The sequence below is a fragment of the Gouania willdenowi genome, chromosome 18 (assembly GCF_900634775.1).
Source record: "Gouania willdenowi chromosome 18, fGouWil2.1, whole genome shotgun sequence".
NCBI lineage: Eukaryota > Metazoa > Chordata > Actinopteri > Blenniiformes > Gobiesocidae > Gouania > Gouania willdenowi.
Genome location: NC_041061.1, coordinates 13835083 through 13859388, shown reverse-complemented (window position 1 = coordinate 13859388; position 24306 = coordinate 13835083). Strand labels below are relative to the sequence as shown.

Here is a 24306-nt window from a genome sequence, read left to right as displayed (position 1 = left end):
TAAATCTATTTAATTATTATTGGTCCAAGGTCAAATGGCAACTGTGATCTCACCAAGAGCATTTTATTTTGCTGCAAGATGGATGTGCATTAGGATTTTTATTTTATTTTTTTACAACGCAGAAAAATAGAGATTTTGAACAAACTGCTAATGTGGCACCATGGTCACTATTTTAGGAGACGCAAAATGAGAATATTATAGAGAACCGTTATTTGGCACCAAATACAAACAATAAGATTGGTTAATATCATTATTGCAAAACTAACTTTGACTTTAAAAAAAAATATATATATATATATATATATATATATATATATATATATATATATATATATATATATGTCATGGTACTACTAATATTTAACCAAAATATCATAAAATTAGCACAATTAGGATTGTATATAAAGGTATTTGAACCCATACCTTTGCTTTGCTTGTGCTAATGTGGTGGTAGCACAATAACGCATGGTCATTGTTTTAGACATTATAGACAAAACTTAACTATTTGACATCCAATACAAATCTTAGCTGATGGAAATAGTTAATTTCATTATTGCTAAACAATGGCACTACACTAATATTTAGCTAAAATATCTCAAAATGTGTACATTTAGATTTCTTTGTGTCTTTTTGACTCCAAAATAATAAAATTAAGAAACAAATCTGTCCTTATCTTCACACATTGATGCGTTTTCCATTTTATCCTCCTGTGTCATTTGAGTTTGTCATCCTGATTGGGTTGAGCTTTGCCTGTTTTTTCCATTCTCCCATGTCTTTATCCCTTTTTCTTTCGATACCCCCTCCTTTTCCTTTTTTCCTCTCATTTCTCCCCCTCCCACCTCTCTTTGACTTGTGCTGGTGTCTGATCAGAGCTGTGGATTCATGGCTCTAAGTGGAGTTAAAGGGTCCTTCCTTCAGTGCTGCACACTGTGCTCTGCGTCCTCGGCCATGGGCACACTGTGACCTGTCCGAGATGTTGAGTATGAACTTGGAGGGACTGGAAATGATCGCTGTGCTGGTAGTTGTGGTCCTCTTCGTTAAGGTGCTGGAGCGCTTTGGTTTGTTAGAAGCCGGCTATGACGGTAAGAAAACAGTGTGAGAGTGTGGTGTTTTTTGGGTTTTTTTTCCCCCACTCGTGATCAACCACTTGTTGTTATCGTGGATGATTGGCTTCTTGCTGAGATGTATTGCACACGCCACATTTATAGTTACTCATCAATCATCATTTGTGTTTCAGTTTCCCAACATTTTGAAACACACTTGCTGATTTATTTCGACTTAATTGCTTAAAGGATGCTTGCATTTTTTTTGTTTTTTTTTGTTTTTTTAAATCATCTGCTAACTCTTCAATGCAATTTTAATTTTTATCACTTTTGATAAAATTTTGTACATGTTACAGATGATTTGTTGACCCTTTGTGCTATGCAAATACATTTAATGTATAGAGTGCAGTAGTCAGTAAGCTAAAAAGTGTTTTATGAATTTTTTTTATGAAGATTTAAATTAAACCAGATGCTTCTTTAAAGCTGATATCCAGAGTTTCTGAGAAATATATGTTTACGTATGATTCTTTTGAAATGCAAAAAAAAACACCTAACTCGTCTTTTACTATGGTCTACTGCTGGTGGTCATTCATACATATTAATGTATATAAGTCCCACCTTCGTCCTATAGACCCCTATACAAATGGAAATGATCGCAGAGTGCGCCCAGCCAATAGGCTTTGATTTCCTGTTTTTGAAACTGTCAATCAAAGTGAATGCGGAACTGTGCACGGGAACAGAAAAGTAGAGGCGTGGCTTCTGGTAGATTGGGAGAGGCAGGGGGAGGAAGTGGAGCTGTTGAGGGCGGGACATCGAAACATTTCTCAAAAACTCTGGATATCAGCTTTAATATGAAGAAAATGGACTTTTTTCGAAAAATGGAAAGATTGACTGAAAACTGACATTTAGAGCGGAACATTAAGATAATAGCACTGGTGTCAGTGTTTTTCAAGCTTGAGGTCGGCCTCAAATGTCAAAAAATTGTTAAAAAAATAAATTAAATTAAATTAAATCAATAAATAAAAGTAAAAATAATGGATGGATGTATCAGATACTTAACCTTTCTCAAATATACACACTTTGACATGATTAAAAGCTAATTTCAGAAAAAGAAAATGTCTATGGGGTTGCCGGTCATGTGATTTCAAAATGGGGTCGTAAACTGAAAAAAATAGGGAACCTCTGACTTATGTGCTTGGTATTATTTATTTCATCCTTTTTTTTTTAGTTATTTTTGTTTCAAGTTTCTCTCTCTATTATGTATAATAAGAAACAAGAATTGAACCTGTTGAAATGCCATAACTGTTCACTGCCATGAAGTGTGAATCTAATATTCATGATTCTGACCTCTTTGCCTCCTTTCAAGACTACCTGTTGTTCAAAGTTTTCTTCACGAGAAAAGTTAGTCATATGTAGGCCAAGCCAATATATGGAGATTTCAGATGTATTGAGATTTCTATTTTGGTGATACAGAAAATTACAAAAATAACAATATATTTTTATTTTATAGCTTGTTTTGTATTTAAATACTCATTTTAAGAGTCGTTGCATAGTTGGATTGAATGCTGAGTGCGTCCTAACCCAGGCCTTCCCTTAAACAAGCTACACTACAGAACTCACTCACACATGCTGTCCCTTACAGGAGAAAAAACCAAAAGTGGCAAATATTGTGCAGTTATTTGTTAACAAATTTGCCTGTGGGGCATGTTAATAAGCACATTCATCTCAGAATTGGTTTTCTGGTCAGACTTTAGTGAGTTAAAAATATAAAGATTTCGCCATCTTGAGAAAATATATCAAGATAAGAGTTTTGGTCCATATTGCCCAGCCCTACTCACAATGTTTATGCCACTTTTTCCTTTTTGAACTAAAATGTGGATCATTTTTGTTTTGGTTTCCTTCTTTTGAAATATCTCCTTTTCACATTGTCACTGTAACCAGCCAAATCTCTCTAAAAAACACTATTAATAGTCCATACATAGAATTTCATTGTTTATAAATGAAGTCTATATATATATATATACACACACACACACACACACACACACACATACAGCATATAACAAAGGAAAAGTTCCAAATATTTCAGTCACATACCTCATAGAAACACATTAATAACACTTATAATTAATCAAAACATAATCAAAATGTTCTGATTAAATGCAGTCTGATTGATGCCTGCCTTTTAGCACTTTTAGTTTCTACTTAACAGCCTATTATGTGCATTTTAATTAAACATGCATTTTGATTAGAAAGTGTAATCCATCTTTCATTTTCTACCGCTTATCCGTGGTTGGGATGCTGGGGCAGCATCCTTAGCAGAGAGGCCCAGACTTTCCTCTCCAAGGCCACTTCTTCCAGCTCTTCCTGAGGTATTCAATGCATTCCCTTGGCTAGCACACACACACAGTCTCTTCAGCGTCTCCAGGTCTTCTTCAGGGTCGCTTGCGCCTAGAAATTCTGTCCAAAAAATTTATGAACAGAATTGGTGACAAAGGGCAGTCCTGGCCGAGTTCAACCCTCATTGGAAATTAGTTTGACTTGCTGCCAGCAATGCGCACCAAGTTCTGGGAACGAATGGCCCCTATCAGGGTGTACAATACCCTATAATCCATGAGAACCCCCCACAGAAATCCTAGAGGGACATGGTCAAATGCCTTCTCCAAGTCCACAAAACACGTGGACTTGTTGGGGAACTTTCATGCACTCTCAAGGACTCTGCTTAGGGTATAGAGCTGGTCCATACGTCCGCAACAAGGACAAATACCTCATTGCTCCTCCTGGGTCCAAGGTTAGACTATCCGACCCTCTTCTCCAGTAACCCTCAGTAAACCTTACCAGGGAGGCTGAGGGCTTTGATCCCTCTAAAGTTGGATTGCACCCTCTGATCCCCCTTCTTAAAAAGAGGGGCCACCACTCCGGTCTACCAATCCAGAGGCACTGCCCCCGATGTCCACGCAATGTCATGTCAACCATGAAATCCCCACAACATCCAAGGTCTTGAGGAACTCAGGGTGGATCTCATCCAACCCCAGGGCGTCCACCATCAAGGAGCTTTTAACCACCTTGGCATCCTCAGCCCCAGAAATGGAGGAGTCCATTATTGGGTCACCAAGCTCTGCTTCCTCACCCAAATGCATGTTGGTGAATTTGAGCATCCCCACCTACACGGAGTGATGGTCCAGAACCTCTCGGAAGCCGTCAGAAATTTGTTCTTCATGGCCTCACCAAATTCCTCCAATGTCCGGGTTTTTCTCTTGCCGCCCCTCCTTGAACTGCTACCTTATCGAGGTGAAGGGGTTTGAGTACCCTAATGACCCCAGGAGCTATGTTGTCTGGGCCAACTGTTTTGGTAGAGCAGTTGTCCCAGGTAGGGTCTCTCATGGAAAATTGGACACGGGTGCAACGGTCTCAGAAGACACGGTTCGGTACAAATTGGATACAACAGGAAGAAGCAAGAAAAAACAGCCAAATGCATAATTCTAATGGATACAGGAAGAAGTAATTAGGTTTTTCCATACTTTAGGATAAATATAGAACCGTGTTGTTCAGATATGTTTATAAGCTGTGAAAGGTAAAACTATTGAAATGGAATTTCTCAATTAACATAATTTTTACGTTGTAAAAAGGCGAATCAAAAAATGAAAACCTGACGGCAGACAAATTGCTAGAGAAATGCACTGGGCTAAATACTACTACTCTGTGGTACTCCCCCACTTGATAGCTTTTGGATAAAAATAGCCTGGCTACACAGCTAGACGCAAATGGTTCCTTTGAGTCAATGTGCCTGTCTTTGGTGGAGTGATGGAGTGACAATGGTGTGCCACCACTTTATCAAGAGTTGGCGGCTGACAGAAGTTGCCTTTAATATTTCAAATGTTCAATCTCGCTGAAGTTGTGGCTTTTTATTTGCTTGAACTTTGGAGGAAATGACTTTTATTATCAACCATTAGCAGCCTGTTATTGGTATTTGGTTTCCTGCATCTTGACATGCAGCGTGTTAAACAAGTCTTGCACGTTTCATGTTCCACAGGCCTACTCCTTTTGAAGACTCGAGTAAGCTTATCTGCTCTGCAGTTTTCTAACTCCATACATACACTGTATGACTGTACATTATCCTCTCATTGTTGCAAATATTGCTCGTTATTTTCCCTAGCAGCAGAAGCCAGGCTCGGTTCAGGGATCAAACCATACATGATTTCCTTCTTCAAAATACTATCCTGTATTTTTGTATGTAAAGCTCATTATCAGTGTCATGCAGGACATATATATATATATACATTTTTTTTTTTGAAAGCACATGTTTTGAATGCACAGTAAGCATCTTAAAAAATGTAAATGAATCCTTGAGGAGTAACTGTATTTGCATCATAATACAGTTTGGACCCGGATATGTCAACACATTGAAGTGCATCAGAAAATACGTTTTTCTATGGGCAAGTGACAACCAACTGGAGCTCACGAGAAGACTTCATACTCTAAGAAAACATTTACAATATTGATTAATCTGCGCATTAATATGGGTGGGAAAAGAGTTTTGTCTTTACTTTTTTCTTTGTTTGTCATTTTGTCAGTTTTTTTTTTAATAATTTTGTGTACTTGTTTTGTCATTTTCCACATTTATGTTGTCTTTGTGTGTTTTTGAGGTCACTTTCTGTATTTTCCTGTCATTTTGTGTAATTCTGTTCACAGTTTGGGTGTTTTTGGAGCTATTCTGTGTGTTGTTGTTTTCTGTGTTTTCCTAGTCAAAGCCAAAGGTGGGGCTTTATATTCCCTCCAACTTCTTGAAATACCATTTTTGTGGATTTGTTTTGGGGGCCCATACCAAAAATGGGCCGCCAGTTGCCTATGTCTGCTGTATATTATCAATGGCACTAAAATCTTTATGATAATGCTTATGTTTGCTTACTAAGAACTTACCAGTACTTTGTCATTTGAAATGCATTGCAGAGTAAACAGGAATACCAGCAGAGGGAGCCAGAGTTTACACTATAGCACAAACTGAGCACTTTGTGTTGAGTTGAAGAGTCACAACAAGTTTATTCACTGAACCGTCACTCATTTGTAAAACAATCACCAAGCACACTGTTGCTGTGCTCGTATATCCGATGCTTCTTACTTTCTAACAAATGACAAACTCAGGCTGCCTTGAACTCTTCACGAGTGCAATTATTTGGCATGATTTGGTGCCACTTTTTAGAATGCAGTATGCTGCACAAACAAATGTGATTTATTGATTCAGTGTTTGGTGTTACAGCCTGTCTGTTTCATTGATTAAATAAAGCCATTATGCAACATGTTTGACCCTGGCTTGTGTTGAAGGCCATTAGTTTGCGTTGTGGCCTCCGTTGCTACAGATAAAAGACAAAGTTTTTTCATACTCATAATAAGTCTACTACTGATTTTTGTGGAGTGATAAAGATTTGCAATTGTTCAGTGCTGACATTTTCATATTTTTTTTTTTTTTTTTTTTTTTTAAGGATTTACAATGTACTTGTGCTTCTGGCATTGATGTGTTTTTATTACCACCCGATTGACAAATGAGTTACACATGTTCAGAATCTGCTTATTGTAATCACTACTTTATTACATTTTATAGTATTTATTATTTTTTGCATCAAAGGCTTGATCTTGTTTTCTCTTCATACTTTGCTTGTTTAAATGCAAATGTTCTGCGATCTCTTTAAGAATGAGTAAGTGGCACATTCTCTGTACATTTTCCACCATGGATAGATATTAGATCTTGTGATTTATATCCAGTGCAGGGGGCTTGGTGTTTTCATAGGAAGGTTTAATGCCTTTGGTACGGTGGCTGGGAAGTGTCAGGTGAATGCAAAAATGTCACAACACAAATACAAAATGGTCACAACACGAATGCAAAATGGCCACAACGGAAGTGTTTGCACAACGGAAGTGTTTGCGACGGACCGGTATGATGATATGATAGCCGGTATTATGATATGATTGCCTAATATGAAAAATATAAGAGTATCCTAATCAACTTTCACTTACTTTCATACGTGTTTCGATGTCTTTTTCTCTGTTCTTCTCTGTTCTGGCGGGTTAAAATCATCCACCAGAATCGTGTCCGTCTGTAATACCGGTCCGTCGGAAACACTTCTGAAGAAACACACTCCTCTATGTCAAATGGTTTTCTTTAATGACAGAGATGAATGAGACCTGCAAATACAAAAGTGCAGCTAAGCAGGAGCTTATAACTCTTATATAAAGCTAAAGCATATACAAGAACATAGAGAACAAATATAAATGAGCAAACACATGAAATAAGTGGAACAGCTCACAAACACGTCTTAGCAGGAGGGAAGCAGCAGAAAACATGGATGCCTCCTGACTAACTCAGACACCGACGAAGCAGAGGCCTACAGTGGCCCCTAGTGGCCGGTGGTAAACCCTGCAACTTCCGTTGCAGAAACACTTCCGTTGTGGCAAAATGGCCACAACACGAATGCAAAAAGGTCACAACACGAATGCAAAATGGCCACAACGGACGTGTTTCCGACGGACCTGTATTACAGACGGACCCGTTTCTGGTGGATGTTTTTAAACCCGCCAGAACAGAGAAGAAGACATCGAAACACGTATGAAAGTAAGTGAAAGTTGATTAGGATACTCTTATATTTTTCATATTAGGCTATCATATCATAATACCGGTCCGTCGCAAACACTTCCGTTGCGGAAACACTTCCGTTGTGGCCATTTTGCATTCGTGTTGTGACCTTTTTGCATTCGTGTTTTTCTGTAAATGCATTCACCTGACACTTCCCAGCCACCGTACTTTGGTGTTGTTAGGGTGGACACAAAGAATAGAAATGCTTAAATGACATTTTAAGTAAATCTATCTTTCAGGTGTAAACTTGTCCAATGTCCAGAGAATTTGTCTTTTAGTATTTTAGATTGATTGAAAGCAGCAACTTAAGGACTAATTCCAATTTAATTGTACCTATGTAACGACAATAAAGACTTTCTGATTCAAATATGAATATTTTAAAAATTACCGCAGCAAAACCTTGGTTTTTATAAACTTATGTTCAACCATTGACAACACATTGTATTAACATGAGAAAGGTAAAACAGTAAAATGTCTGACCATCTTGTAAAATGCGTGGTTTAAACTATCCCATTCTATGTAGTATGAAGAAATACAATTTGAATATAAAATTCAACATAAACTCGATTAATAGTAAACCCGATGTGTAGACTTTATCTGTTGGACACTATACTGTACATCTGTTAAAGTTAGGAAATATATTAAATATCCCAAAAGTATGTGGTCACCAGGAGTGTGCATTGCCATGAATCTGACAATATGATACAATTCATGATGTGCATGTCACGATACAATATATCCAGATACTAAACAATGCGATATACCTCAATAATTGTAAATTTCTTTTTTACAAGTACAAAATGATATAAAAATACAATTTATTTCATTATTTTAAACTAGCAAGAACATGTAAATGGTAACGTTATTCAAGTGTAATAATCAAAAACAACTTTTTCAAAAAAGTTTAACTTTTGCTTCTACAAAAGTTTAACTTTTAAGCTCAACAGGGTCTTCTTTCCCCACTGATTCTGCTAAGACCGTCCCCTTAGTTGTGGTTTTGCTAGATAGTGGATAGGGACAGTGGGAATCTCGTTCATCCATTCATGCACATCACTCAGTAGATTCTACATCTATAAAGGCACCCAGCTAAAATGCATTGAGCAGGGATGTAGTTTAACAAGGTGTTATGTGGTTCACTGACACCTAGTGACTGGGCGCTTATGTGCTATGCATATGACATTTTTTGGATATTGGTTATTGGATATTGAATATTGCGATATATCGCCAAAATTATTTTTTTCTTACACCCTTAGTGGTCACATGTTGTCTTTACATGTCTGAGTTTGTTGGTTTAATTGATTTGCACAGTATACAGTTTCCTTTAAAAGACAAAATAAGCTCCAAACTTGTTGTTTTGCTGAGACATTTTTATTTTATTTTTATTTTATTTTTATTTTTATTTTTATTTTTATTTTTATTTTTATTTTTATTTTTATTTTTATTTTTATTTTTATTTTAGTTTCTTTCCTCCATGTGTGATTTATTGATGAAATGACCTCCTGAATTGATTCAGCCTTGGCGTATTTGTCCTACTGCTGTTGTCTGATTGTCATGGCTCATCCACCAAAACGGTGTCTCCAGTCGTGACATATTTTGTCTCTTTTTTTTTTTTTTTTTTTACTGTCCATGCTAATGCCTATTCTTCATTGACCTTTGTCATTGACTGGCACTTTTCCGTTGAAGGATAACATGCTGTAAATCAGATGACAGCTCGGCTTCGTCCTAGAGAGACGACTCATGTCCTGCACTTTGGCTCCACATGTTGCCAGCAGCGAGCTGTCAGACTGCCGCGGCTGAGCTAATACAGCACGCATTCAATGAAACGCAGTCAATGTTATCTGCTCTGACACACTGCTCTGAGCTTTGTAACCGCCGTCCATTTGTCGACAAAGCCATTGACTTTTCCTTTTTTGCGCTAGAACACACCATTTCAGATGAATTGCTTGCGTTGATAGAAATCTGTACAAAGGCTGTGGTTTTTTGTGAAATGAGGGTCTGTCATACTGTCAACCTTAGCGTCAGAATAGGCCATCACTTAATTACTAATGTTAGCTCACGTTTGTATCATTTTGTGTGTGTATATATACATTAGTGCTGTCTCACGATAAATAAATTGTAATCATGATTTATCGCATGATTTTACTAAGTTAATCGCATTTAATCACTGTAGGTAGGGGGACAAGGTTTTAAAAATTCTATTAATAAATGTTAATTTTCCATTTTTTTATTCACTTGTCTGCACATGCTGTCAAAGGTCAACACTACAAGAAGTGCAATCATTTTAAGACAGCAATGCATGTTTTGTTATTGCAATTAATAATAATGATGATAATAATAATAATAATAATAATAATAATAAATAACACATTGTCCTTCAGGTTGTGAATTGTTGTCTTCTAAAGAAATGTTAATACATGAACCACAGATAAATAGTTAAGTTTAAACATTTATTAATCACAAACACATTAAAAAATGCAAAGTATAAATGTTTGAGAACATAAAATTAAAAAAATTTTTGCGCAGTATTCCAAATCTCTGGTTAAAAACACAAAGTCTTTTCCCACATATCCCAAATATTATTAATGGGATCATCTGACCAAGGGAATATTAGATGAGCAACCTGTTGAGTCAGACAAAGAAGAAGTAATGGTTTCATAGTTATTGATTAGCATTTTGTCGTGATTGTGCGGGATTGGATCTGTGACTCATTGGGAAGTTTGCTTTTATACGTTTTCTTGTTTTTCTCACGGTCTAAAAATATAAATTCAGGTTAATAAGTATGTGTGCTAATTTGTCTGTCTGCAAAACCTGTACAATTTCAATATTTTTGTACATAAAAGATTAAAATCCATGTTTTTGTGTCAATACAGGGACGAGTGTAGAGTTGTTCAACCTTGGGGTTGCTTGAAATGTCTAGTGTTACAGGTTTTTAATATATTGTTGTTTTTCAAATTAAAACACACAATTTGTATTCTATACTTTCATTTTGTCAAATATAATTTTAATTTTAATTTTAAAATGCAGTAAAAAAAAAATAAACTGAGCTGACACAACTTGTCACTAATACTGGCTACTAATAACAAACATGATCCAAAAATAATTCGAGAGGAAAAAAAAATGTCTTTAGGATATAAATATTAAAGAAATGATCACACATCAGGTGTCTTGATGGGTTTACATGATGTTGACCCTAAAATAGTCACACAAAATGAAAGAAAGCAGAAACAAACGTAGTTGGCTGATATTTGTCTCCTTTGGGCTCAATATTTTGATTGTTTACATTTCCTGTGTGTACAAATGCACTGATTTGAACAAAAGTTACAGAGCGTCTTTAATTGGAGAGTTACCGTGACAGCAGCCTACAGTTGATTTGACATCCCTCATCATGGAGGTTTGCCCTGGTTCACAGCTCATAATAATTGGCTTCTCCCTCAGAGGCGCCGCTGCTTCCAAACGATGATGGCCTCATTTTAGCGCGCGACGGAACATAACCCAAACAGCGATGCTGCTTTGCATGCCTGAGCAAATCACTGCAGGTGTCTCCTAATGACACCAACCACCACTTGTACCTGAAGCTGATCTGTAAACAGCAGGACGAGCTCATCTCCGCCTCTGTGGCATTTTGATGCATGACTTTTGCGTGTCAGTTACTTTTTTTTTTTTTTTTTTTTTACAATGGCTGTTTAGAGTTATGAGTTCAGAAAGATTCCTGCAGAAATTTTTATCGTGGGGGATGTTTGGTATGCACGTCATGTTGCAGTTTCTGGGTAAAATCCATACATTACTGCTGAATCGGTTCATCCCCTACGGCTCACTGCACACCTATTGGACATATTTTATGAACAAATATTGTGTAGCTTGTGTTGTGATGGATTTGATCTCGTATACTCATAACGATCACACAGACATAATATCAGTTTCCTATTTGTCCATTGTATGCACAAATCCCTCTCTGAACAGATCACGCCGTTGTATTCCACTGAGACGAGTAAAATAATTATTGCAGTTTTTCATATCCTCCTATTTGTTTCATGGATGATAAAGATAAAGACCTGCACTTTCAGATAGAGGTTAGAGACGCTGGACAAGGTCTTTGTAAAGCCCCTCAGTCGTGTCATAACAGAATGTGGTTGTTTGGGTGTCCAAGCTGTCATCAAATAAGTGACTTTTTCAGGCAAATTCAACTCAAATCTAATCTTTTTGCCCATATGCGACCTGTATTTGATCTGTTAAAGACAATCTAAACAGCACAATTCCATTTTTTTCAAATCTGACCCAGGTCACTTTCATATGTGGTCCTAAATCTGATACTTATCCGATCTTTGAGGGGTAGGTTTTAATAAGTTCTTGGAACTTGTTCCTATTCCTTTTGAGCACAATTGTTTTAGTTTTGTTATTATGTAAAATAAGTTCATAATATCCTGCTCAAATGAATAAATAAATGAAATTAAATGAATCTTTTGCAATGTGACTGCTGTCTAGACTTCCAAGGCGCTTTCTATCCGATTCCTACGTCATCACCATGAGAAAACATGATAATTCTGAGTTCCAGGAGAAAACAACAGCCATGGTAGAGGATGCATCAGAGAGTGGACTGTAGAAGGATTTCTGCTACTTAAAGTCGTGCTGTGTTCAAGACCACACTATCCGAGACCAAGACTTGGCCGAGACCAGAATGCACCGGGACCAAGACTTTCGGAGCCGAGACCGAGTCAAGACCAAGACGTAGACAAACCAAGATCGAGATCAAGACCATAAACATTTTTTTTAATTTGAAAAAATATATAAATAAATAAAATTATGACAAGGTTCGACACTTAAATAACATTCTCTCTTTAGTTTTAGTTTCTTTTAAATACATCTCACGGACAAAAAAGGTCCCTGCAAAAAATTAACTAAAATATTAAAACCACTTATGCTACTGATAAATTCACAATTATTCTACATATTTGAAAACAAGATTTTTATGTCAGCTGAATGTACAGCAAGTGTTTAAAAGCATTTCTGCCAAGAAATAACATGGCTGGTCACCTACACACCGCAGTGTTTCCTCTTTGCTTTTACAAATGTTTTCTTTGTGGTTCGTGAAACCAAATTTCACAACTAACAAGTTAGCGGACATGTTTAGCTCCCGCCTCTCTCTCTCCTGTGTGTGTGTGTGTGTGTGTGTGTGTGTGTGTGTGTGTGTGTGTGTGTGTGTGTGCGTGTGTGTGTGTGTGTGTGTGTGTGTGTGTGTGTGTTGTGTGTGTGTGTGTGTGTGTGTGTGTGTGTGTGTGTGTTGTGTGTGTGTGTGTGTGTGTGTGTGTGTCACGCACGTCACTCGGTCACATTCAGGAAGGTTGCGGTCATTATACGGGGTGGATTAAAAAAAATGGATAAAGGATTGTTTTATCCCGTTCTTCTCCGTGTTATTATCACATTATAAGCAAGTTTAAAAATAGCAGGAATAACTGCTGGTCTTGAGGGAAAATCCCGTGTCCGGGCAGCCCGAGTCCGAGACAAGACTGAGTCAAAATGCTTCTGAGACCGAGACCTTTAAAATTTGGTCTCAAGACCGGTCTCGACTACTACAAAACTAACTTAACGTAATAAAGGCGACCGTGGCTCAGGTGGTGCAGGGTTCGTCTTCTCATCAAAATGTAATTAGTTCTATCCCAGTCTATACCTGTCTGCGTCGAAGTGTCCTTGGGCAAGACACAGAACCCCAAGTCAATCCCAGTGGTCGACCAGTGCCTTGCATGGCAGCTCAGTCCCATTGGTGTGTGAGTGGGAGAATGAACTGATATTATAAAGTGCTTTGAGGCTACTTCTGTGTAGGGATAGAGCGCTACATAATTCTATTTTTTTTTTTTTTTTTTTTTTACACTCTGTATTGTTATTGATTTTGCACAGAATATTTACATTAGGAGCAGTACAATATTCCAAAATTACAGACATTTGTATGCATCGTACTGTTGTATGCATTAATATTGATACACTGGAGATTATATAGTATATTGGGTCCATCTGAACCACTACATGTTAATGAAGCCTCAGAGGCATAGTAAGTCTCTCCATCACAAAAAATTGTCAACAGTATTGTATAATTATTGAATTCCTGGTATGTCTGCTTAAAGCCATTTTCTATTTTCTTTTTTTTAGCTGATATTAAAATAATTTTCATTAAATATTTATCTGCTTGAGTGGTGGGATTTTGGACTTCTAGGCCTCAGAACAAATACAAAATACCAAAGGGAATTTGGGTACAAACAACCATTTGTGAACTTCTTGCCAAAATGCGGTAACTTTTGGACAGGCCCACAATAGATGGTAGATATTAGCTTCCAGATTACCACATGGTCTCCAGCAAGTAGTTTAATTGCTAAAGTTTGATGTTTTTTCTGGGCCGGGGTAATAAAAAAGTGTATTACATTTTATAATTAAGGCCCATGTGGCCTAAGCTGCTGGGAACCCATTGTTATCCTCCATGTTCTTCTTCTTCCTGTGTGTGAACACTCACCAAATTTTGCACAAAGGTCCGTTCTCATGCCAGATTGCCTCAGCTGCAAAAACAGGCCAATAGTTCCAAAAGTGGTGCAACAGCAAGCCTCAAAAGTTTGTCATTATTTTAAATTTACAACAAATGTGCTAGAAACCACATGTGCCATAGATTTGCAACTTTACAGGAAATGTAGCCCCAATACTGGTGACACTATTTTACATTTAAACCTGTTGAAAATTATGAAGTCCATCAGTTTTTTTTTTTTTCCTCCAAAAACTTTAAAACTTATTTCTTCCCACCATCTTCAGACACAGATTTTTGATTTGTCAAAAGTTATGCCTGGAGTGCATCAAAATGTTTGACTGTAAATGTTAATTAAAAATTAACAAGTTTTAGAAAATATCAAAATTTTATCTCAAAAACTGAACTTCTTTTACAGCATTTTGCTCTCATGCAAACGATTGGATCCAATGCAAAAATAATAGCATTTTTTTCACTTATGGAGCCAATAAATCATTGTTTAAAACAAATGACCATCTTCTCTATGCTGTCTAGATGCTTTTTACAATTTTTGACTTGATAACTGAATTCTCCTTTTGCCCGAAAATGTGACTTCATGTTTCAACTCATGTAACACGCATGAGACCGCCAACTTTTTTCAACTTCCTACACTCTTGTTGTGGCTCAGAATTGCCTAATTTTGCCTAAAATTGCCTGGCCCTGATCATTGCTATTTTATAATTATATTAACAAATATTGGGGAACATGTGAGAGGTCAGTTTTATTTCAATCTGAAATGATTGAAACCCTCCTGAGATAATAGCATGAATTTCTCATCAAAATCCTCTTTTTTTTTTTTCCTTTGCACGTTTCAACATGTCTCACCTTAACCCTCAGTTTCAATAATTCATTGTCTGTATTGTAGCTTCTTACTGGAACAAGGTTATGGTTGGTCAGAATGTGTTTCACCCCCTATAGAGTGAATAGGAGAATGACATATATGCAAGTCAGGGTATTGAATGCCCTGAGGGGATGAAATCCTCTGACCTAGAGGGGGGAAAAAATGGTGAAATACGGGAAAACAAAGTCTTTGCTTGCTTCTTGGTCACTACATTTGATTTGATTCCATTGCTTGAATGTGTTGAGATTGTATTTGTTGTATGTGAAGGTGAGGAGATGCTTCAAACCAAACCTCCAGCTCTTTTTTATTGCTTCATTTCGTATGGGTTCTCCTGTGCAACAAGAAACAGCAAAACAGCTTTTGTTAGAGTTACACTGTGTTCTGGAAGACATTTTGTCCAGAACTGGTAGAGTAATGAAGCTTTTCAGACTTAAAATTTGGAAAACAACCTTTTTTCTGTTTTGTTTTGTTTTTTTTTTTTACAAAAATGACTAAAAATGGAAGAAGAAAGACACACTAAGACACATTGATTGTTGAAATGCAGCAACATTCTTTGCTGGTGGCGGTTTGGACCGGTTGGAGGATTTTCTTGTAGACCACAGAATCGTGTTCATGTAGAGTTGAAATTATGTTTGATTATCATCAAAGATACATTTTTTTAAATTTTTTTTTTAAATTTAGTTTACACTGCGGCACATTCGTCTCAATTGTATTGTGTTTGTAGAACGACGAATGTAATCCTTTTATTGTTGTTTTCCTGACATTGTGGATAAATATAAAGAAAATAAGAAAAATGAATTAAAGATATTCTTAACGACTTGGACCATGTGAAAAATATTAATAAGAGGAAAGGTGTATTGATCATTAGTAATCAAATTAACGACTATAATCTTTTTATTAATGTTTTCCTTTGATTTTGGAGTACGGTATAATTAAAATGGAGGGTAACCTAGAGCTGACGAGGATTTTTTGTGATACGTAACCAAATAAAATTCTGATTCGAGAACTATTAAAAACTGATACATTTTCACCAAAGCTTAAAGGTTAAACAAATCTACGCTAAAACTTCTTTACATTCGAAATGAAAAAGGTGATTATAATACAATATTTCAACAAGGAACTGAGGAAAAAACAACACAAAAAAAAGTTTTCCTTTCTTTTATAGCATATTTGTGTCGTCTGTTTTATTCACAGAAGTACGGAAGCGGATTAGGGACAATTTTGTTGGAGAAAATAATTTTGGGCCGAACAAGAATAAAGTAAAAATGTCAAAAATAAAATTAAAGTAGAAATTTTGAAAATAAAGTTGAAATACAATGTCTTGATATAAGTCGAAGGTTTGCTATTAAAGTCAAATCTACGGAAGCTGACTCGGGCCAATTCACCATATACGACTACAGTCTCCATCAAAACTGGCCCTAATCTGTTTCCGTAGCTCCTCAATGGACTGAAATGCTCCACCTTAAAGAGATTACACTGGCATGTTTATGAGCTAAAAACAGAAATTATTTCTTTGTTATTAAACCCAACTTTAAAGTAAAGCTTAACGCTTTCATCGATACACGGCATTTTGAAGACGGCCACAATCTTCTGTCTGTTGTCATACGGTGAATTGGCCCTCGTCAGCTTCTGTAGATTTGACTTTATTAGCAGACCTTCAACTTTTATCACAATCTTGTACTTTGAGTTTATTCTCGAAATCTCAACTTTAATCTCAACATTTCGACTCTATTCTTGATTTGCCCAAAATTATTTTCTCCATCAAATTAACCCTAATCCACTTCCATACGGAGGCGATTGAGCAAACAAAATATAATATATCATATAATAAATGGGGTTTGGTAACAGAAAGCTGTTGGGTTAAACTGGGCCCAGCCGCTATGAATAAGTAGCTTTTCTTTGGACTTGCCATGTTGGACAAGTTCAAGGCATTTATACTGTAGCTTTCCACACTCTAACTAAGCTCCATCATTGCCAAGCTGTAAAAAAAGAATGACCAGAGGCTATTCAAATAAAGCAACATCCATCTGCTGAATAATATATTTTATTCAAACAGTATACGAATAAATTATTCACAGGGGCGTTGAAATATTAGTGGAATACTCTTTTTTTTTTTTTTTTTTCACCCCTACTGCTCATGTTTAGAAAAAAAGCCGCCAATGAAATGGAAATGAATGCCTTTTTCCCCCTCGTCTCGGGATCATTACCAGCATTAGGCATTTATTATACAGCATTTTGGTAAGCAACGAGTCACCGTTTGTTTCACGGTGCTAAAATAATATCCTGGCGTATTGTGGTTGTAATTAAGGTGGCTCCGAGCATCATTTACATCAGTGATGTATGAGCGTGTTTACTTTGGATGGAAAGAAAGTCAGGAAAACACTGCAGGAGAAAGGTGTAGAGCCATAATAATCAGCTTACATTTCTGGCTGGAACAATGTTTCATTAAATATTCTTTTGTTATCCCAGTGAATTGTCATTGCTAATTAGTGAAGCACTCAGACACCAGTAGATGGTGGTGTTCACACTCATTTGCTAAGTAAACTCCATTTTTTTTTCACTGATTCACAAACTTAATCAAACAAAACAATGTTTTTTTTTTTTTTTTCTTCACATTTTAAATGAAGTCACACTGTTAGTTTCTGATAACACCAGTAAAGTGTGACTATACAGTACATCAACATGTTTGACTAAAAATGTTATTGTGAACATATACTTGCAAATTATTGGTAAAGATATTTTAAATGTTCATAAAAAAAAAAAAACTAAAAAACAGCATTTTGAATTTTGCTCTCATGCAAACAATTGGATTCAATGCAAACTTTTTTTTTTTTTTGTTTTGTTTTTTTTACTTATGGAGCCAATAAATCATTGTTAAAAACCAGATCCAATGTGTATTTTTGGATTTTTGACTTGATAACTTAATTCTTCTTTTGCCAAACATTGTGACTTCAACTTTCAGCTGACGTTAAATGTACGAGAATGCCACTTTTTTCCTACTTCCTACGCTCTTGTTGTTGCTCAGAATGGCCTAATTTTGCCTAAAATTGCCTGGCCCTGACCATTGCTGCGCAGAAGCTATAATTTTCATTCCAGTTTTCCCAAATTCATTAGAAATTCTTAATATAATGTACATACTGTAATATGCAAATATGTATAAATTCATTTGTGGTTCTTTTAAAAAGTCAAGTTATTTTTTGGCGCTCGAGTCAAGGTACTGCAGCAAAAATGAAGCAGAAAGCATGAATTTACAGCATTAAACAATGCGCCGACGCAAATTCTTCTAGTCAACTTTATTAATTCTGTTATTAATCATTTTTGTATTATTGTATACACATTTTGGTTGGTGACAATCTTGAGATGGTCTATATATCTAATTCTATTTTATTATTCTCTCTGGCAAGAATCTTAAACTCCGCCAATGTCAAAATCCTCATCTTTTTTTCTTTGCACGTTTCTCATAACACCAGAAAAAGAGCATCCTTGAGGAGGCTTTTTTGTTGTTTTCTCATATTTGTTGTACACTGAAGCTGCGAGGCGTTTTCTAAGCTCGAACAGGAAACAGATCTTATCTGTTTGATGAAAATACACAGCATTGAAAGGCTGAAAACCAACCAGCTCCACTTTCTACCAGTAAACATTTCATTTGTCATCTTATCTGCAGCCTGTAGACTCAGAAAATTGATATTTTCTGGTTTTTCATGTTTCGAAGAACAATAGATTTGTTTGATTTTCATTCAGTTTTAAAGTAAATGTGAGCCTGTGTTGCTCATGAGCAGTTCTCCTCCTCTCGCTCTCTTTTTCTCTCCCTCCCGCCTCCCTCTCATCTCTCCTCCTGCTTTACTCTACAGTGAGCTAGTCAGTGTGCCTCAGAGCACCACAGTCACAAACTGTCAGCGGAGCAGTTTGCTCTCATTGTCTGAATCTGAAAGAAGGACTCAGATCATCATGTGTGGACGTACTTTGCTTTTAAATCAACTTCTATGAATTCTCAGAGATCTTTGACAATCGCTTTCCCTGAAACGAATTGGAATATGGTCTTGTTTCTTGAATTCCCATCCATGTCCCACACAGACTGGATCTAAGGGACCGCTGGAGCTTCAGGAAAGTGTGCCGGGACACTCCTGGCCTTTTGCGTTGGGTTGGCGCAGAGCTGGAGTGGGTGCAGGGGAACTGGAGCGCGGGGCCAGGAGTGAGCACTGACCCTGGTCCCGGTGCAGTTCCGGAGGGCGAGGAGGTGGGCTCGGGCTCCGGATTGGGGTCGGGCTATGGTGGTGGGGAGTGGGTGGAGGGTGGAGCGATGCTGAGTGCGATCTGGGAGACAGAGGGGCTGCAGACGGTGGGCATCGTGGTGCTGGTGTTTGCCTCCATCAAGCTGTTGCACCTCCTGGGACTGATCAGCTTCTCAGAGGGTAAGACCCAGATAGAGGTGTTCGATTACCAAGACACGGCAAAAGTACATGTCAATAATGTTTAATTTACCTACAGAGTTGTACTTTGGGATTTTGATTTGATTTGATTCATTTATTTACTTTCAACTTAAAAACAGTTTAAAATAATATTGATTAACATCAAGAAATAACTGCAAAACATCTCAGTTTACACCAGGGGTGTCGGACTCATTTTTCTTCAGGGGCTAAATACGGAGCAGTTTAATCTTAAATGGGCCACAGATTTTATGCGGGAAAACAAGTAATTTCAACATTATTGTGTCCTAGTTTGCACTTTTATGTATACATAAAATACTAAACATGTGAGAAACCGACCATACCCAAGTGGTAGATATCACTCTCAATAGGATCTTCACTTTAAATTTCCGAAAATATGTGTCCAATTTCGATTTCATTAAGGGAAATATGTCATCATTTGAGGAAAATTTAAGGAATGTTCAGTTATTCCAACTGTTTAACCTTAAAAATGACTGCAAACATGCAATATAAGCACAGGGAAAACTGAGTCCCTGCAAATGTTGAGTTTCATTTGCACAATGATTCATGTTTTCTGTCATTTTTACTTTCTCCTGCGGGCTGAATTGAATCCAGAGGGCCAGATTTGGCTCCAATGTAATTGATATGTAGTTTACATGAATGAAAAGGAGTTGGAAGAAGTATAAACTTACCTCGTCCAACCCATTTAATTTTTTATTGATTTTCTAACTCATACGTCAACAAAGTCTCAATTTGGAAACTGTAATGTGAATAAACAATCAATGCAATACAATATTCACACACAAACCATTCAACAATTTAGATGTCTATGATCAGAAATGCTTCTTTGTGACAAACTTCATCCCCTAGTTATTACAGTTCAATAAGGATTGTTTATTCCTATTAAACTTGTTGTATTGTCAGCAGAACAAGTAGTAAATATGTAGCTTGATTTAAGTAAACAGTGAACACCATGGTTGGTGCTACAGTTTACATTCTCTGCTCAAAAGCTGGTACGTGGACTTCCCATGACTCGTCTCTCCCAGTGTAGAAGGGCTGATATTGATCATTCACCATGACGAGAGGATGCAGATGTTGAAGTGTTCACTGTTGGTCTGTTGATATAATCTGTGATCACGGGCACAATCACTCCCTGACGCTTTGTGGATTTGGTCCTTGCCACATTCTGGAGAGCTCGTGTTCATGTTTTAGGAAAAAAAATGTGTTATTTCAATGAGTATGTCAGAAAAAAAATTGATTCAGCGATATATCGCAATATTTCACAGCGCAATTATCGTTTCAATCTAAAAAATGTCCAAATGATTTTTTTAAAATTATGTTTCTAGAGAAAAAAAAACATCTAATTACACAAACATATGCATAGCACGTAAACGCTCGGTCACTCGGTGTCAGTGAACCACATCAGACCTTGTTAAACTAGCTCACTCCTCAATGCATTTTAGCTTTGGAAGTTTATTGTACTTTAATTTTATTAAACATACTAGGCACTTTTATAGATGGATGTGGTTACCAAAAAAAAAAAAAAGAATTTAAGAACTTTACAGAATCAGAAGCAAAATGAAACTTTTTTCGAAAAAATTAAATTGACAGTTTGATGAACCACTGTCACTTGTGTTCGATATTAGTAATTGAATTACAGTTAGTTGCTATTTAATTGTTCTCAGTGCTTATTTGTAAATCATCAGGTCTTGGAACAAACACTGGGTGTTGTTCCGGCACTTCATGGAATACATTTTTTTACAGTGCCTTTTGCTCACTAAATGGGCCAATAATATCACATGAACACAAACAACCAACTAACCTAAATATTTAATAAAAGAATGATGAATCAGCCTTAAAGAAGCACGGACAATCACCCGTTATAGAAATCAAATCTGCCATGTTTCAGCACCAAGGACAGTGCAGAATCACCACTAATTTAGTCACAAAAGTCAGTAAACTTTCAGAACACAAAAACTCACAAATACTAAATATTTACAAACTTTTGCACCCACAAGGCCATAACTCCTCTAATGAATCAGCAGCACAGCAGAAAATAAAAATGAATTGTGTGCTTACCTTTTATTCATCAAAGCAGCCAAAAAAATAGCCATTGAGTCCTTTGTATCCTCGCAACTTTTTTTTTTTTTTCCCATAAGCCAAGAGTAGCAGCTCATCTTGGCTTTGAACTGAGCTTCTGTCCAAACTTTCAGAACTTTCACCGTTGTCTCCTTCTCTTCGTTCTGTCCCTGAGTTCTCCTCATGTCCCCTGGAGGGTTCTCCACTTGTGTATTGTCTGTCTGAGGCAGGTTCTCCTGCATTAGCATCATCCCTACATTTGTTGCTACTTGCTATGCTAACTGCTGCTGTACTGCTGATCTTTTCTACAATTTCCACAGAAACAATCTTGGACTTCTTTACCTCAGGCTTCGCTTCTCTAATTGGCTTCGAAAATCTGTTAAAATTCAACTGCCTTTTTTTTTTTTTTGTTTTTTTTGCCATTTTCTACCGTCTTCCAAGCTGACAGAGAAACAATTTTTGCTCAAAGTCACACTTAGCGTGGGGCGTGGCCTGACTTTCCCCACTCTTCCTCACATTCATTTTTGTGTGTACAGTACAATGAAATTTCCAGTGATTTCAACTCAATAGAAGTCACAGCTGTCCAAATATAATACTTCAAAAAACTTAAAAGCAAATGAGGTGCTGGGGGAAAAAAATAAATGAGGTGCTGGATCCAATCAAAGAAGTGCCAATCAAAATCTGGGAGGTGCCGGATTTTGCTCCGGCACAAATTAAGCTTTGCATGTTTTCACAAGTTTAAAAAAATGAAATAAATTGAATTTTAAACCATGTTCTACTTGCAAAGGTGACATTTCTAATTATTGATATTGTAATATATCACAAAGTTTATCGTGTTGTCTAGTATCGGCATATATCGTCGTGATGTCAGATCCATGGCAAAGACGCTCTGTGCATTTGGTCCTTGATACATTCTGATGAGTTCTTGCACTCATATTAAGAAAAGAAAATGTTTATTTCAATAATTACAAATCAAAAGCCAGTCATAACCAGACAAAGGATTATTTTAGATCACGTGTCAAACTCAAGGTCCAGGGGCCAAATCCAGCCCTTTCGACCACTGATTCTCAAACTGTGGTGCGTGGGCTCCATCCAGTGGTGCGCCAAATGAATTACATTTTCTCCACACTCTTGTTTGAACACTGCGTATGCGCACATACTGTATCAGTAGCTCTGCAATTGGTTTAAAAGTGTGGAGAAAATGTAAGAAGCCATGTGATTGGCTGAAAGCAAACACACCTGATTGGCTGATGAATCTGTCAATCACTTTTATCAGCCCATGGTGACGTTCGTTGACCCGCAAACGTCAGGGCAGTTTCAGAATTCGCCGCAAAGATTTCTCTCACAAATGCACAGAGGTTTCACAGCACAGAAGCCGTTTGTAAATGCACATTCAGCAATTTACGTTATCTGTGGATTTATATTACAAGTGTGCCTCAAAATAATGTTTGTGAAGGAGAGCGTTTGCATTTCAGAATTTATATTACAAGTTTGTATAAAATATATATTTGGGAAACAGATTGTGTGCATTTGTGAATTTGAAATACAACTACGAAACAAAACATGTGCATTTGTGAAAAACCCTGCAAGAGTTCATTCATTATGATACAGTTCTGATTCCATAACTATACTACTGTATTTTGAACATTATGGTGGTTTTATTTTAGACCATCAAATTTGGCCGGCAGGAGAAAGTTAAAAAGACAGAAAAAACATGAATTATTGTCCAATTTATGAAAAAATGAAGTTATGAATAAATCAACTCAAATAATTGCGCAATTTCATTGAAACTCCACAATATTTCTAGTGTCCCAGGCTTTTTTCACATGACCGCAGTCATTTTAAATCTTGAATTGTTCAAAGAACACAATTTTCCTGAAATTACATCACATAATTTCCGCAAATTAAATAAATCACAAAGTCACAGAATCAATGGCATTTAAAAGAGAAAATCCTGCAGGGTCTGTCACTTATTGCTTGGATATTATTGGTGGCTTACATACTTTATCTAAGATTTATACGTCGTGTAAAGTACAAACTTTAGGACATTAATGTTGAAATTGCTTATTTTCCTGCCTAAAATCTGCAGCCCACTTAAGATCAAACTACTTTGTATTTGTATTTGGTTAAAAAAGATGAAACACATGCAAAATTGTTTCTGATAAAAACATTTCTTTTTTTACCTCTGGCTGTAAAGAGTGAAGTTGACGCGCAGCCTCGTGTGTCGCTCTTCACAAACAAATGAGTTCCATCACCATTACATTTGCTACAATTTAGATTTAGATCTCTTACTTGTCAATACTTCAGCTTAGTGTTAGTCCGCTGTATTGATCCACAGCTCTGCCTCATTTTCATTCAGAATTGGCTTCATAGCTCTCAAAACTATCGCTTTCCAATGTTTTCTACAAATCACACTTCACCAGGGACAGTTTTCCACCAACGTGCACGCTGTGCTGAGCATGCAGTCAGTCGGACAGACTCAGCTGGGAGCTGCCGGGTGAGATAATGCTCCTTTTACAGCTGAGCCCACCTCAGCAGCTCCGTGACAGTGTCTTTCACCAGAAGCCGGTGTGAGGTGAACGGGGATGCGTTTCTCAGCTGGGCTGCAGATTTGAACCGACAGCGTTTGTTGTCACCGAGGAGAGATTCATAATAGCTGTGAACAGGCCATGAAGCTCAGCTCTGTACAGGCCACACTGTGAGTGTCGTTCACCCAATGGGAATTGTTACGTGATCTATCGTCTCTC

General features: G+C 36.9%; 1 protein-coding gene across 9 annotated transcripts in view; it reads left to right on the top strand.

Annotated features, from left to right (window-relative positions):
- The window catches only part of kcnip4a (potassium voltage-gated channel interacting protein 4a), a 168091-nt gene that overhangs the window by 105709 nt on the left and 38076 nt on the right, over positions 1-24306 (top strand). Inside the window, exon 1 of one of the 9 annotated variants that reach the window (XM_028474274.1) lies at positions 983-1082. The exons of 7 other annotated variants lie outside the window; for them this stretch is intronic. In XM_028474274.1, coding sequence (XP_028330075.1) covers positions 983-1082 — 100 coding nt within the window. Of the gene's footprint in view, positions 1-982; positions 1083-19353; positions 19466-24306 lie in introns of those variants that run through there. One more of the 9 variants, XM_028474273.1, reaches the window with a different exon arrangement.